Source organism: Oncorhynchus kisutch, linkage group LG6 (genome assembly GCF_002021735.2).
Source record: "Oncorhynchus kisutch isolate 150728-3 linkage group LG6, Okis_V2, whole genome shotgun sequence".
NCBI lineage: Eukaryota > Metazoa > Chordata > Actinopteri > Salmoniformes > Salmonidae > Oncorhynchus > Oncorhynchus kisutch.
Window position 1 is genome coordinate 74893227 of NC_034179.2, and position 14524 is coordinate 74907750.

The following is a 14524-nucleotide window of genomic DNA, read 5'->3' on the forward strand; positions in this document are numbered from 1 at the left end:
TTATCTCTTCATTAGAGTTAGCAGCCTCAGGAATTGTAGCCCAAATACATGTTTCACAGAGTTCAAGTAACATACACAACTCAACATCAACTGTTCAGAGGAGACTTTGTGAATCAGGCCTTCATTAGTTGCTGCAAAGAAACCACTACTAAAGGACACCAATAAGAAGAAGAGACTAGACCAGTGGAAATTTGTTCTTTGGTCTAGAGTCCAAATTTGATATTTTTGGTTCCAACCGCCGTGTCTTTGTGAGACGCGGTGTGGGTGAATGGATGATCTCCACATGTGTATTTCCCACCGTAAAGCATGGAGGAGGAGGTGTTATGGTGTGGGGGTGCTTTGCTAATGTCACTGTCTGTGATTTATTTAGATTTAAAGGCACACTTAACCAGCATGGCTACCACAGCATTCTGCAGAGATACACCATCCCATCTGCTTTGGGCTTAGTGGGACTATCATTTGTTTTTTGACAGTTCAATGACACAACACACCTCCAGGCTGTGTAAGTGCTATTTTACCAAGAAGAAGAGTGATGGAGTGCTGCATCCGATGACCTGGCCTCCACAATCCCCTGACCTCAACCAGATTGAGATGGTTTGGGATGAGTCGGACCACAGAGTGAAGAAAAAGCAGCCAACAAGTGCACAGCATATGTGGGAACTCCTTCAAGAATGTTGGAAAAGCATTCCAGGTGAAGGTGGTTGAGAGAATGCCAAGAATGTGCAAAGCTGTCATCAATGCAAAGGGTTACTATTTGAAGAATCTCAAATATAAAATATATTTTGATTTATTTAACACTTTTTAGGTTTCCATATGTATTATTTCATAGTTTTGATGTCTTCAATATTATTCTACAATGTAGAAAATAGTAAAAATAATAAAAACCCTTGAATGAGTAGATGTTCTAAAGATTTTGACCAGTAGTATATATAATTGGCCTATGTTATATCATACCCACAGATGGAAACACAAAACACCAAATATTGAAATGATGTAGCACACTCAATTGTTCCGGATTATCAATCACTTTTATTTGGTCAACATAACATATCTAGCACATATCAGTGATACGCCTCATGCTCATGAACCTCATGCCACTCATGCCCATATCCCTGAAGTTCCTGTACTCTCCGGGCCTCATGTAAGTCATCCTGCCTCTGAAGTGGGGCTGCTCGTACATCAGCCAGTGGCCATCCATCACGTTGCAGGACTGGCAGTCAGACATACGGTAACGGTCCATGATGGAGTCACAGTCGTCCATCATCTCGTGCATCTGACCTCCGAAGTTATCTCTCTCGTAGATCCTCATTCTGTAGGATCCTCTGTGCTGTTAGGAGGAAATAAGAATATGTTGAATGAATTACTGAGTACATCAGACTGTTGGAACGCATCACAGAGCCAATATGATTTGTGTGATTATGGACATCACAAAGCTACTTTGAGCGGGGCTGTTAACAGCAGACTAAATATCATATTGCCTACCATGGGGATCGTGCGGCAAGACCTGATATCAGTCATTCCCATCATACTCTGGAAGTCAGAGTACTCTCCCCTCCTCATGAAGTACTGGTTTCCCATGTAGTTGTTGCGGTCGTAGACCATGAAGCAGCCGCTCTGAACCCTACAGGAGTGGCACCTGCTCAGGTAGGAGGACATGTCAGCGCAGTCGCTGCTGCACTCATAGGAACGACCCTGGAAGTTCCTGTCCTCGTAGAAGACAATCTGAAAATAAAAAGGGATAATTTCTATGAACTGAAATATTTTCCGAAACAAACATTTTTGAGAAATGTAGGAACTTTAAAGTATTTTAATGTAGTTGGGGGTGCTAGAACACTACAGGTCTTTTGCATAACGATCTATGAAAATTAAAGTATGTATTTTGGTTTTAAACTTACCCTGCCCATGTTCATGCTGGTGGACATGTTTGCTCACTGTGCTGCTGGTTGCTGCTCCTGAACTGATTCCTACCTGGTTTAACCCTTTCTTTTATACCTGACCAGACCTAAAGAATTCCCAGCTCCATTGTTCAAACCCCTGACCCAGCAACATGCTATAGAAGCCTGCAGAGGCCACTGAGGTTACGTCCACATTTCCAGTGACTGGATCCCTCAGTGTCTTTAGAAAGACTGTTTCTCAATTGTCTGTTTCTCAAACAAAGTAACATATAGCCTTTTGAGAGTTTACAACAGCTAGTAACAGCCTTGAAAAGGAATGTTCTCCATACAGTACATGTCACAATGCTTTTCTACGTTTTGTAATCTTATTTGATCAAATATTAATGATACATGGCTCAATGTTATATTGTAAGCTTATTTGATTTTAGACATTTAGCATAAATCACACATATTGAATGAAGAGTGAAAATCTGGGGTTAACCTGTTAGTTTAAACTATGTATTGTTACTCGTCTTTTGTTCAGTGTGCTGATTTAACCATTCTTAAACCTCAGTGGACTTGACGTAGACTGACATTCCTAACCAGTGAATACATCATCAAAAGTGAGTCGAATTTAACTAACATTTATGGTTCATAAAACGATACTACAGAAATTGTTACAAAACGTTCAATTGTATTGAAAAATATTTCAAATACTTAAATTTGTTAATTCATTTATGAAGCCTTTATGAAAGGTTTATAAAAGGGTCTGTAAATAGTTAATACGGGTTAATAATACTTTATAGACTGTTATAATACTTTATAGATTTTACAGTTTAGTTAATTCACACACAATGGTACACTCTGCCCCCCTAAATTCAATATTAAGATAGTTTTTACAATATTGAGGTTATGCAAACATATTTTCCTCTGATCTACAATCTGGGCACATTTAGGCAAAGCAATCATACACGCAAGCAAGCACACACACACACACACCTCTCTATTAATCCATCTCTCTATTAACCACTCCCTTCTTAAATATCCCACACATTGTGATGACGGAGAAAGGCATGCTAGAAGGCCTATCTGCCATTGCTTGCATCTTTCACATATCCTCTGTGGGAGCTTTTTATAGGGCAGAAATCTTCTGCGTTGCATCAAGTACCAACTATTTTTAACATCTCACATTCCCAAGATACTTTGGAGTACCAGGCGTGTTACATTGTACCGTGTAGTTTGGGTTACCAGCTGGGAAGGTTCTTATGTAAAAACACCCGCCTGGATTGACCCGGTGCTAGGCACCGATCCAGTTAGAGATCCAGTATCTAGATACTGTAGATATTTAGAGGTGTGGTGTGGAGCTAAATTTGGCACCTATTGTTTTGTTATGCCAGGTCAGGTCATCACTCTACTGTGCTGATAGAAGTCTCATGCAGTCCTTCCTCTTCCTCTGAAAAGGCCATTAGTTTTCACTATGTAAAAATCCTGGAAGACTGCTCTGAATCCTGTTGAGCTTCTGCCTTTCAGTCTTATCAGAGATACTTCTTGGCTTGTTGAGTTTTTGCCAATGGTGTGCCTGATATCAATGCAGCAAAAGCTTGTTATTCCGCCCATTTTGTAGGTTATATACCTAACACGCACGTTTCTGTGGATTGAAATAAGCTCTATTTTGAGCTAAATGCATTAAATGCTTTTTGTTTACTTGGACTGAGAAGAAGTACACAGTTTTTCAATGAGGCAAGGCCATTAAATATCAACATATTGCTGCTTTGGACCCACAATGAGTTGCACGGTGGTGATTTCAACTAATGTCCTTGTGTTTTGTATGTGAACATAAAAACAATGAAATTGCCACTGAGAGCTTTTGGAAGTCTTCATGAAATGTAAAAAGAACATCTAAAATATGAAACTAGTAGTGCAACCACAAACAAAGGCTGTCATAAAGATTATGTTGAAAACATACAGAGGGGGATGTTCTCCATGAACAATTATCGTCCTATGACTTACAACATGAGCGTCATAGAAATCACACCAATATTGCTATTGTTACATATTTTAATATTAATAATAAAATGCCATTTAGCAGACACTTATATCCAAAGTGATGTACGCTACAGTGAGTTTATTTTATTTTATTTCACCTTTATTTAACCAGGTAGGCTAGTTGAGAACAAGTTCTCATTTGCAACTGCGACCTGGCCAAGATAAAGCAAAGCATCTCGACACATACAACAACACAGAGTTACACATGGAATAAACAAACATACAGTCAATAATATAGTAGAAAAATCTATATACAGCATGTGCAAATGAGGTAGGATTCTTAACGTAAGGCAATAAATAGGCCATGGTGGCGAAGTAATTACAATATAGCAATTAAACACTGGAATGGTAGGATGTGCAGAAGATGAATGTGCAAGTAGAGATACTGGGGTGCAAAGAAGCTAAATAAATTAAAACAGTATGGGGATGAGGTAGATTGGATGGGCTATTTACAGATGAGCTATGTACAGGTGCAGTGATCTGTGAGCTGCTCTGACAGCTGGTGCTTAAAGCTAGTGAGGGAGGTAAGTGTCTCGAGCTTCAGAGATTTTTGCGGTTCGTTCCAGTCATTGGCAGCAGAGAACTGGAAGGAGAGGCGGCCAAAGGAAGAATTGGCTTTGGGGGTGACCAGTGAGATATACCTGCTGGAGCGCGTGCTACCGGTGGGTGCTGCCTTGGTGATCAGTGAGCTGAGATAAGACCGGGCTTTACTTAGCAGTGACTTGTAGATGACCTGGAGCCAGTGGGTTTGGCGACGAGTATGAAGCGAGGGCCAGCCAACGAGAGTATACAAGTCGCAGTGGTGGGAAGTATATGGGGCTTTGGTGACAAAACGGATGGCACTGCGATAGACTGAATCCAATTTCTTGAGTGGAGTGTTGGAGGCTATTTTGTAAATGACATCACCAAAGTCGAGAATCAGTAGGATGGTCAGTTTTACGAGAGGATGTTTGGCAGCATGAGTGAAGAATGCTTTGTTGCCAAATAGGAAGCCACTTCTAGATTTAATTTTGGATTGGAGATGCATACACTTCAGTATATGTAATCCCTGAGGGAAACAAACCTAGCACCACACTATTTCCAACTGAACCACACAGGACCAATAATATGGCTGGAGGGTGATTATCAAACTGAAGTCTCTATATTAGTCTTTTGTTGCTTCATTTACATAATTTTTTTTACTTTGTCTTGATTTGACTGTATTTTTCACTGATGATTGGCTTTACTTTTATATGCAATTACTAGACACCTTCTTACCTTGTTTAGCGAAAATTATCGTGGCACCTTTGTAATTGGAGTTGTATAATGATGTAGAGAGAAAAGCTTTCGTAAATTGTATCAATATGTATTAGTGTTTATTGTACACAGGCTCGATGTTGGCCAATCAATTAGAGTATTGTTTGTGGAGTAGCACGTGTATGATTAGCTAAGTTTGTTAGCTCTACAAGTTGACTAATGCTTTAGTGTTAACATCAAAATCCCTCTTTATCATCTAAAGGACATTCATTTCAATTCTTGATAACAGCTTTGCATGCTCTTGGCATTCAACCAGCTTCATGAGGTAGTCACCAGGAATGCATTTCAATTAACAGGTGTACCTTCTTAAAAGTTAAGCCAATCAGTTGTGTTGTGACAAGGTAGGGGTGGTATACAGAAGATATCCCTATTTGGTAAAAGTCCAAGTCCATATAATGGCAAAAACAGCTCAAATAAGCAAAGAGAAACAACAGCCCATCATTACTGTAAGACTTGAAGGTCAGTCAATACGGAACATTTCAAGAACTTTGAACGTTTCTTCAAGTGCAGTTGCAAAAACAATGAAGCGCTATGATGAAACTGGCTCTCATGAGGACCGTCACAGGAATGTAAGATCCAGAGTTACCTTTGCTGCAGTTATCTCTTCATTAGAGTTAGCAGCCTCAGGAATTGTAGCCCAAATAAATGCTTCACAGAGTTCAAGTAACATACACATGTCAACATCAACTGTTCAGAGGAGACTGTGTGAATCAGGCCTTCATTGTCGAGTTGCTGCAAAGAAACCATGACTAAAGGACACCAATAATAAGAAGAGACTTGCTTGGGCCATGAAACACGAGCAATGGACCTTAGACCAGTGGAAATTTGTCCTTTGGTCTAGAGTCCAAATTGGATATTTTTGGTTCCAACCGCCATGTCTTTGTGAGATGCGGTGTGGGTGAATGGATGACATCCACATGTGTATTTCCCACCGTAAAGCATGGAGGAGGAGGTGTTATGGTGTGGGGGTGCTTTGCTAATGACACTGTCTGTGATTTATTTAGATTTAAAGGCACACTTAACCAGCATGGCTACCACAGCATTCTGCAGAGATACGCCATCTCATCTGGTTTGGGCTTAGTGGGACTATCATTTGTTTTTCGACAGTTCAATGACACACCTCCAGGCTGTGTAAGGGCTATTTTACCAAGAAGGTGAGTAATGGAGTGCTGCATCCGATGACCTGGCCTCCACAATCCCCTGACCTCAACCAGATTGAGATGGTTTGGGATGAATCGGACCGCAGAGTGAAGAAAAAGCAGCCAACAAGTGCTCAGCATATGTGGGAACTCCTTCAAGACTGTTGGAAAAGCATTCCAGGTGAAGCTGGTTGAGAGAATGCCAAGAGTGTGCAAAGCTGTCATCAATGCAAAGGGTGACTATTTGAAGAATCTCAAATATAAAATATATTTTGATTTGTTTAACACTTTTTAGGTTTCCATATGTATTATTTCATAGTTTTCATGCCTTCACTATTATTCTACAATGTAGAAAATAGTAAAAAATAATAAAAACCCTTGAATGAGTAGGTGTTCTAAAGATTTTGACTGGTAGTATATATTATTGGCCTATGTTATATCATAACCACAGATGGAAACACAAAACACCAAATATTGAAATGATGTAGCACACTCAATTGTTCCGGATTATCAATCACTTTTATTTGGTCAACATAACATATCTAGCACATATCAGTGATACGCCTCATGCTCATGAACCTCATGCCACTCATGCCCATATCCCTGAAGTTCCTGTACTCTCCGGGCCTCATGTAAGTCATCCTGCCTCTGAAGTGGGGCTGCTCGTACATCAGCCAGTGGCCATCCATCACGTTGCAGGACTGGCAGTCGGACATACGATAACGGTCCATGATGGAGTCACAGTCGTCCATCATCTCGTGCATCTGACCTCCGAAGTTATCTCTCTCGTAGATCCTCATTCTGTAGGATCCTCTGTGCTGTTAGGAGGAAATAAGCATATGTTGAATGAATTACTGAATACATCAGACTGTTGGAACGCATCACAGAGCCTATATGATTTGTGTGATTATGGACATCACAAAGCTACTTCGAGCGGGGCTGTTAACAGCAGACTAAATATCATATTGCCTACCATGGGGATCGTGCGGCAGGACCTGATATCAGTCATTCCCATCATACTCTGGAAGTCAGAGTACTCTCCCCTCCTCATGAAGTACTGGTTTCCCATGTAGTTGTTGCGGTCGTAGACCATGAAGCAGCCGCTCTGAACCCTACAGGAGTGGCACCTGCTCAGGTAGGAGGACATGTCAGCGCAGTCGCTGCTGCACTCATAGGAACGACCCTGGAAGTTCCTGTCCTCGTAGAAGACGATCTGAAAATAAAAAGGGATAATTTCTATGAACTAAAATATTTTATGAAACAAACATTTTTGAGAAATGTAGGAACTTTAAAGAACTTTAATGTTGTAGTTGGGGGTGCTAGAACACTACAGGTCTATTGCATAACAATCTATGAAAATTAAAGTATATATTTTGGTTTTAAACTTACCCTGCCCATGTTCATGCTGGTGGACATGTTTGCTCACTGTGCTGCTGGTTGCTGCTCCTGAACTGATTCCTACCTGGTTTAACCCTTTCTTTTATACCTGACCAGACCTAAAGAATTCCCAGCTCCATTGTTCAAACCCCTGACCCAGCAACATGCTATAGAAGCCTGCAGAGGCCACTGAGGTTACGTCCACATTTCCAGTGACTGGATCCCTCAGTGTCTTTAGAAAGACTGTTTCTCAATTGTCTGTTTCTCAAACATATAGTAACATATAGCCTTTTGAGAGTTTACAACAGCTAGTAACAGCCTTGAAAAGGAATGTTCTCCATACAGTACATGTCACAATGCTTTTCTATGTTTTGTAATCTTATTTGATCAAATATTAATGATACAGGCTCAATGTTATATTGTAAGCTCATTTGATTTTAGACATTTAGCATAAATCACACATTGAATGAAGAGTGAAAATCTGGGGTTAACCTGTTAGTTTAAACTATGTATTGTTACTCATCTTTTGTTCAGTGTGCTGATTTAACCATTCTTAAACCTCAGTGGACTTGACGTAGACCGACATTCCTAACCAGTGAATACATCATCAAAAGTGAGTCGAATTTAACTAACATTTATGGTTCATAAAACGATACTACAGAAATTGTTACAAAACGTTCAATTGTATTGAAAAATATTTCAAATACTTAAATTTGTTAATTCATTTATGAAGCCTTTATGAAAGGTTTATAAAAGGGTCTGTAAATAGTTAATTAGAGTTAATAATACTTTATAGACTGTTATAATACTTTATAGACTGTTATAATACTTTATAGATTTTACAGTTTAGTTAATTCACACACAATGGTACTCTCTGCCCCCCTAAATTCAATATTAAGATAGTTTTTACAATATTGAGGTTATGAAAACATATTTTCCTCTGATCTACAATCTGGGCACATTTAGGCAAAGCAATCATACACGCAGGCAAACACACGCAGGCAAACACACGCAAGCAAGCAAACACACACCTACCTCTCTATTAATCCATCTCTCTATTAACCACTCCCTTCTTAAATATCCCACACACTGTGATGACGGAGAAAGGCATGCTAGAAGGCCTATCTGCCATTGCTTGCATCTTTCACATATCCTCTGTGGGAGCTTTTTATAGGGCAGAAATCTTCTGCTTTGCATCAAGTACCAACTATTTTTAACATCTCACATTCCCAAGATACTTTGGAGTACCTGGCGTGTTACATTGTACCGTGGAGTTTGGGTTACCAGCTGGGAAGGTTCTTATGTAAAGACACCCGCCTGGATTGACCCGGTGCTAGGCACCGATCCAGTTAGAAATCCAGTATGTAGATACTGTAGATATTTAGAGGTGTGGTGTGGAGCTAAATTTGGCACCTATTGTCTTGTTATGCCAGGTCAGGTCATCACTCTACTGTGCTGATAGAAGCCTCATGCAGTCCTTCCTCTTCCCCTGAAGAGGCAATTAGTTTTCACTATGTAAAAATCCTGGAAGACTGCTCTGAATCCTGTTGAGCTTCTGCCTTTCAGTCACATCAGAGATACTTCTTGGCTTGTTGAGTTTTTGCCAATGGTGTGCCTGATATCGATGCAGCAAAAGCTTGTTATTCCGCCCATTTTGTAGGTTATCTACCTAACACGCACGTTTCTGTGGATTGAAATAAGCTCTATTTTGAGCTAAATTCATTAAATGCTTTTTGTTTACTTGGACTGAGAAGAAGTACACAGTTTTCCAATGAGGCAAGGCCATTAAATATCAACATATTGCTGCTTTGGACCCACAATGAGTTGCACGGTGGTGATTTCAACTAATGTCCGTGTGTTTTGTATGTGAACATAAAAACAATGAAATTGCCACTGAGAGCTTTTGGAAGTCTTCATGAAATGTAAAAAGAAATTCTAAAATATGAAACTAGTAGTGCAACCACAAACAAAGGCTGTCATAAGGATTATGTTGAAAACATACAGAGGGGGATGTTCTCCATGAACAATTACCGTCCTATGACTTACAACATGAGCGTCATAGAAATCACACCAATATTGCTATTGTTACATATTTTAATATTAATAATAAAATGCCATTTAGCAGACACTTATATCCAAAGTGATGTACGCTACAGTGAGTTTATTTTATTTTATTTCACCTTTATTTAACCAGGTAGGCTAGTTGAGAACAAGTTCTCATTTGCAACTGTGACCTGGCCAAGATAAAGCAAAGCAGCTCGACACATACAACAACACAGAGTTACACATGGAATAAACAGACATACAATGAATAATATAGTAGAAGAATCTATATACACCATGTGCAAATGAGGTAGGATTCTTAACGTAAGGCAATAAATAGGCCATGGTGGCGAAGTAATTACAATATAGCAATTAAACACTGGAATGGTAGGATGTGCAGAAGATGAATGTGCAACTAGAGATACTGGGGTGCAAAGAAGCTAAATAAATTAAAACAGTATGGGGATGAGGTAGATTGGATGGGCTATTTACAGATGAGCTATGTACAGGTGCAGTGATCTGTGAGCTGCTCTGACAGCTGGTGCTTAAAGCTAGTGAGGTAGGTAAGAGTCTCGAGCTTCAGAGATTTTTGCGGTTCGTTCCAGTCATTGGCAGCAGAGAACTGGAAGGAGAGGCGGCCAAAGGAAGAATTGGCTTTGGGGGTGACCAGTGAGATATACCTGCTGGAGCACGTGCTACCGGTGGGTGCTGCCTTGGTGACCAGTGAGCTGAGATAAGACCGGGCTTTACCTAGCAGAGACTTGTAGATGACCTGGAGCCAGTGGGTTTGGCGACGAGTATGAAGCGAGGGCCAGCCAACGAGAGCATACAGGTCGCAGTGCTGGGAAGTATATGGGGCTTTGGTGACAAAACGGATGGCACTGTGATAGACTGCATCCAATTTATTGAGTGGAGTGTTGGAGGCTATTTTGTAAATGACATCGCCGAAGTCGAGGATCGGTAGGATGGTCAGTTTTACGAGAGGATGTTTGGCAGCATGAGTGAAGAATGCTTTGTTACCAAATAGGAAGCCAATCCTAGATTTAATTTTGGATTGGAGATGCATACACTTCAGTATATGTAATCCCTGAGGGAAACAAACCTAGCACCACACTATTTCCAACTGAACCACACAGGACCAATAATATGGCTGGAGGGTGATTATCAAACTGAAGTCTCTATATTAGTCTTTTGTTGCTTCATTTACATTTATTTTTTTACTTTGTCTCATTTGACTGTATTTTTCACTGATGATTGGCTTTACTTTTATATGCAATTACTAGACACCTTCTTACCTTGTTTCGCGAAAATTATCGTGGCACCTTTGTAATTGGAGTTGTATAATGATGTAGAGAGAAAAGCTTTCGTAAATTGTATCAATATCTATTAGCGTTTATTGTACACAGGCTCGATGTTGGCCAATCAATTAGAGTATTGTTTGTGGAGTAGCACAACGTGTATGATTAGCGAAGTTTGTTAGCTCTACAAGTTGACTAATGCTTTAGTGTTAACATCAAAATCCCTCTTTATCATCTAAAGGACATTCATTTCAATGCTTTTTGAAAGTAAATATGTAATGCAAAAACCAAAACGTGCACATAGGTGGGTCCCAGGACCAAGTTTGGGATACCCTGGTATAGGGTAGAAGTTAAACGCCACGCATATCTTTCTGGTAAATATTATTGGGAAATAGAAATGTCTGAATGATGATGATGATGAATGCCCCCTTAACATCAGTTATCAAATGGCAGGTGTCAATTATATTATACTACCGGTCAAAAGTTTTAGAAAACCTACTCATTCAAGCGATTTTATTGTTTTCTACTATTTTCAACATTGTAGAATAATAGTGAAGACATCAAAACTATGAAATAACACATATGGAATCGTATAGTAACCACACAAGTGTTAAACAATCAAAATACAGTGCCTTGCGAAAGTATTTGGCCCCCTTGAACTTTGCGACCTTTTGCCACATTTCAGGCTTCAAACATAAAGATATAAAACTGTATTTTTTTGTGAAGAATCAACAACAAGTGGAACAGAATCATGAAGTGGAACGACATTTATTGGATATTTCAAACTTTTTTAACAAATCAAAAACTGAAAAATTGGGCGTGCAAAATTATTCAGCCCCCTTAAGTTAATACTTTGTAGCGCCACCTTTTGCTGCGATTACAGCTGTAAGTCGCTTGGGGTATGTCTCTATCAGTTTTGCACATCGAGACAATTTTGCACATCGAGACAATGCAAAACAGCTCGAGCTCAGTGAGGTTGGATGGAGAGCATTTGTGAACAGCCGTTTTCAGTTCTTTCCACAGATTCTCGATTGGATTCAGGTCTGGACTTTGACTTGGCCATTCTAACACCTGGATATGTTTATTTTTGAACCATTCCATTGTAGATTTTGCTTTATGTTTTGGATCATTGTCTTGTTGGAAGACAAATCTCCATCCCAGTCTCAGGTCTTTTGCAGACTCCATCAGGTTTTCTTCCAGAATGGTCCTGTATTTGGCTCCATCCATCTTCCCATCAATTTTAACCATCTTCCCTGTCCCTGCTGAAGAAAAGCAGGCCCAAACCATGATGCTGCCACCACCATGTTTGACAGTGGGGATGGTGTGTTCAGGGTTATGAGCTGTGTTGCTTTTACGCCAAACATAACGTTTTGCATTGTTGCCAAAAAGTTAAATTTTGGTTTCATCTGACCAGAGCACCTTCTTCCACATGTTTGGTGTGTCTCCCAGGTGGCTTGTGGCAAACTTTAAACAACACTTTTTATGGATATCTTTAAGAAATGGCTTTCATCTTGCCACTCTTCCATAAAGGCCAGATTTGTGCAATATACGACTGATTGTTGTCCTATGGACAGAGTCTCCCACCTCAGCTGTAGATCTCTGCAGTTCATCCAGAGTGATCATGGGCCTCTTGGCTGCATCTCTGATCAGTCTTCTCCTTGTATGAGCTGAAAGTTTAGAGGGACGGCCAGGTCTTGGTAGATTTGCAGTGGTCTGATACTCCTTCCATTTCAATATTATCGTTTGCACAGTGCTCCTTGGGATGTTTAAAGCTTGGGAAATCTTTTTGTATCCAAATCCGGCTTTAAACTTCTTCACAACAGTATCTCGGACCTGCCTGGTGTGTTCCTTGTTCTTCATGATGCTCTCTGCGCTTTTAACGGACCTCTGAGACTATCACAGTGCAGGTGCATTTATACGGAGACTTGATTACACACAGGTGGATTGTTTTTATCATCATTAGTCATTTAGGTCAACATTGGATCATTCAGAGATCCTCACTGAACTTCTGGAGAGAGTTTGCTGCACTGAAAGTAAAGGGGCTGAATAATTTTGCACGACCAATTTTTCAGTTTTTGATTTGTTCAAAAAGTTTGAAATATCCAATAAATGTCATTCCACTTCATGATTGTGTCCCACTTGTTGTTGATTCTTCACAAAAAAATACAGTTTTATATCTTTATGTTTGAAGCCTGAAATGTGGCAAAAGGTCGCAAAGTTCAAGGGGGCTGAATACTTTCGCAAGGCACTGTATATTTTATAATTGAGATTCTTCAAATAGCCACCCTTTGCCTTGATAACAGCTTTGCATGCTCTTGGCATTCTCTCAACCAGCTTCATGAGGTAGTCACCAGGAATGCATTTCAATTAACAGGTGTACCTTCTTAAAAGTTAAGCCAATCAGTTGTGTTGTGACAAGGTAGGGGTGGTATACAGAAGATATCCCTATTTGGTAAAAGTCCAAGTCCATATAACGGCAAAAACAGCTCAAATAAGCAAAGAGAAACAACAGCCCATCATTACTTTAAGACATGAAGGTCAGTTAATACGGAACATTTCAAGAACTTTGAACGTTTCTTCAAGTGCAGTTACAAAAACAATCAAGCACTATGATGAAACTGGCTCTCATGAGGACCGTCACAGGAATGGAAGATCCAGAGTTACCTTTGCTGCAGTTATCTCTTCATTAGAGTTAGCAGCCTCAGGAATTGTAGCCCAAATAAATGCTTCACAGAGTTCAAGTAACATACACATGTCAACATCAACTGTTCAGAGGAGACTGTGTGATTCAGGCCTTCATTGTCGAGTTGCTGCAAAGAAACCATGACTAAAGGACACCAATAAGAAGAAGAGACTTGCTTGGGCCATAAAACACGAGCAATGGACCTTAAACCAGTGGAAATTTGTCCTTTGGTCTAGAGTCCAAATTGGATATTTTTGGTTCCAACCGCCATGTCTTTGTGAGACGCGGTGTGGGTGAATGGATGATCTCCACATGTGTATTTTCCACCGTAAAGCATGGAGGAGGAGGTGTTATGGTGTGGGGGTGTGGGGGTGCTTTGCTAATGACACTGTCTGTGATTTATTTAGATTTAAAGGCACACTTAACCAGCATGGCTACCACAGCATTCTGCAGAGATACGCCATCCCATCTGGTTTGGGTTTAGTGGGACTATCATTTGTTTTTCGACAGTTCAATGACACACCTCCAGGCTGTGTAAGGGCTGTTTTACCAAGAAGATGAGTGATGGAGTGTTGCATCCGATGACCTGGCCTCCACAATCCCCTGACCTCAACCAGATTGAGATGGTTTGGGATGAGTCGGACCGCAGAGTGAAGGAAAAGCAGCCAACAAGTGCTCAGCATATGTGGGAACTCCTTCAAGACTGTTGGAAAAGCATTCCAGGTGAAGCTGGTTGAGAGAATGCCAAGAGTGTGCAAAGCTGTCATC

General features: G+C 40.2%; 2 protein-coding genes across 2 annotated transcripts; both read right to left on the reverse strand.

Moving 5' to 3' along the window:
* Positions 1–1012: 1012 nt before the first annotated feature.
* LOC109897340 (gamma-crystallin M3-like) lies at positions 1013–2137 on the reverse strand. Its single transcript, XM_031825932.1, has 3 exons — positions 1896–2137; positions 1483–1722; positions 1013–1327 (listed from the first exon to the last, which is right to left on the reverse strand). Exons 1-3 carry the CDS (start codon positions 1920–1922, stop codon positions 1052–1054), a joined length of 543 nt encoding a protein of 180 aa, XP_031681792.1. The 5' UTR covers positions 1923–2137; the 3' UTR covers positions 1013–1051.
* Positions 2138–6858: 4721 nt separating this feature from the next.
* Positions 6859–8430, reverse strand: LOC109887667 (gamma-crystallin M3). The gene is made up of 3 exons (XM_031825933.1): positions 7745–8430; positions 7329–7568; positions 6859–7173 (listed from the first exon to the last, which is right to left on the reverse strand). The coding sequence occupies exons 1-3, from the start codon at positions 7769–7771 to the stop codon at positions 6898–6900; spliced, it is 543 nt and encodes a 180-aa protein (XP_031681793.1). The 5' UTR covers positions 7772–8430; the 3' UTR covers positions 6859–6897.
* Between the last annotated feature and the right edge of the window lie 6094 nt (positions 8431–14524).

Coding starts and splice junctions, on each gene's coding strand:
- LOC109897340 (XM_031825932.1), bottom strand. CDS start 1,922: ATGTCCACCAGCATGAACATGGGCAGG. Junction 1,723..1,895: donor CCAGCATGAACATGGGCAGG/GTAAGTTTAAAA, acceptor TTTTATTTTCAG/ATTGTCTTCTACGAGGACAG. Junction 1,328..1,482: donor CTTGCCGCACGATCCCCATG/GTAGGCAATATG, acceptor TCCTCCTAACAG/CACAGAGGATCCTACAGAAT.
- LOC109887667 (XM_031825933.1), bottom strand. CDS start 7,771: ATGTCCACCAGCATGAACATGGGCAGG. Junction 7,569..7,744: donor CCAGCATGAACATGGGCAGG/GTAAGTTTAAAA, acceptor TTTTATTTTCAG/ATCGTCTTCTACGAGGACAG. Junction 7,174..7,328: donor CCTGCCGCACGATCCCCATG/GTAGGCAATATG, acceptor TCCTCCTAACAG/CACAGAGGATCCTACAGAAT.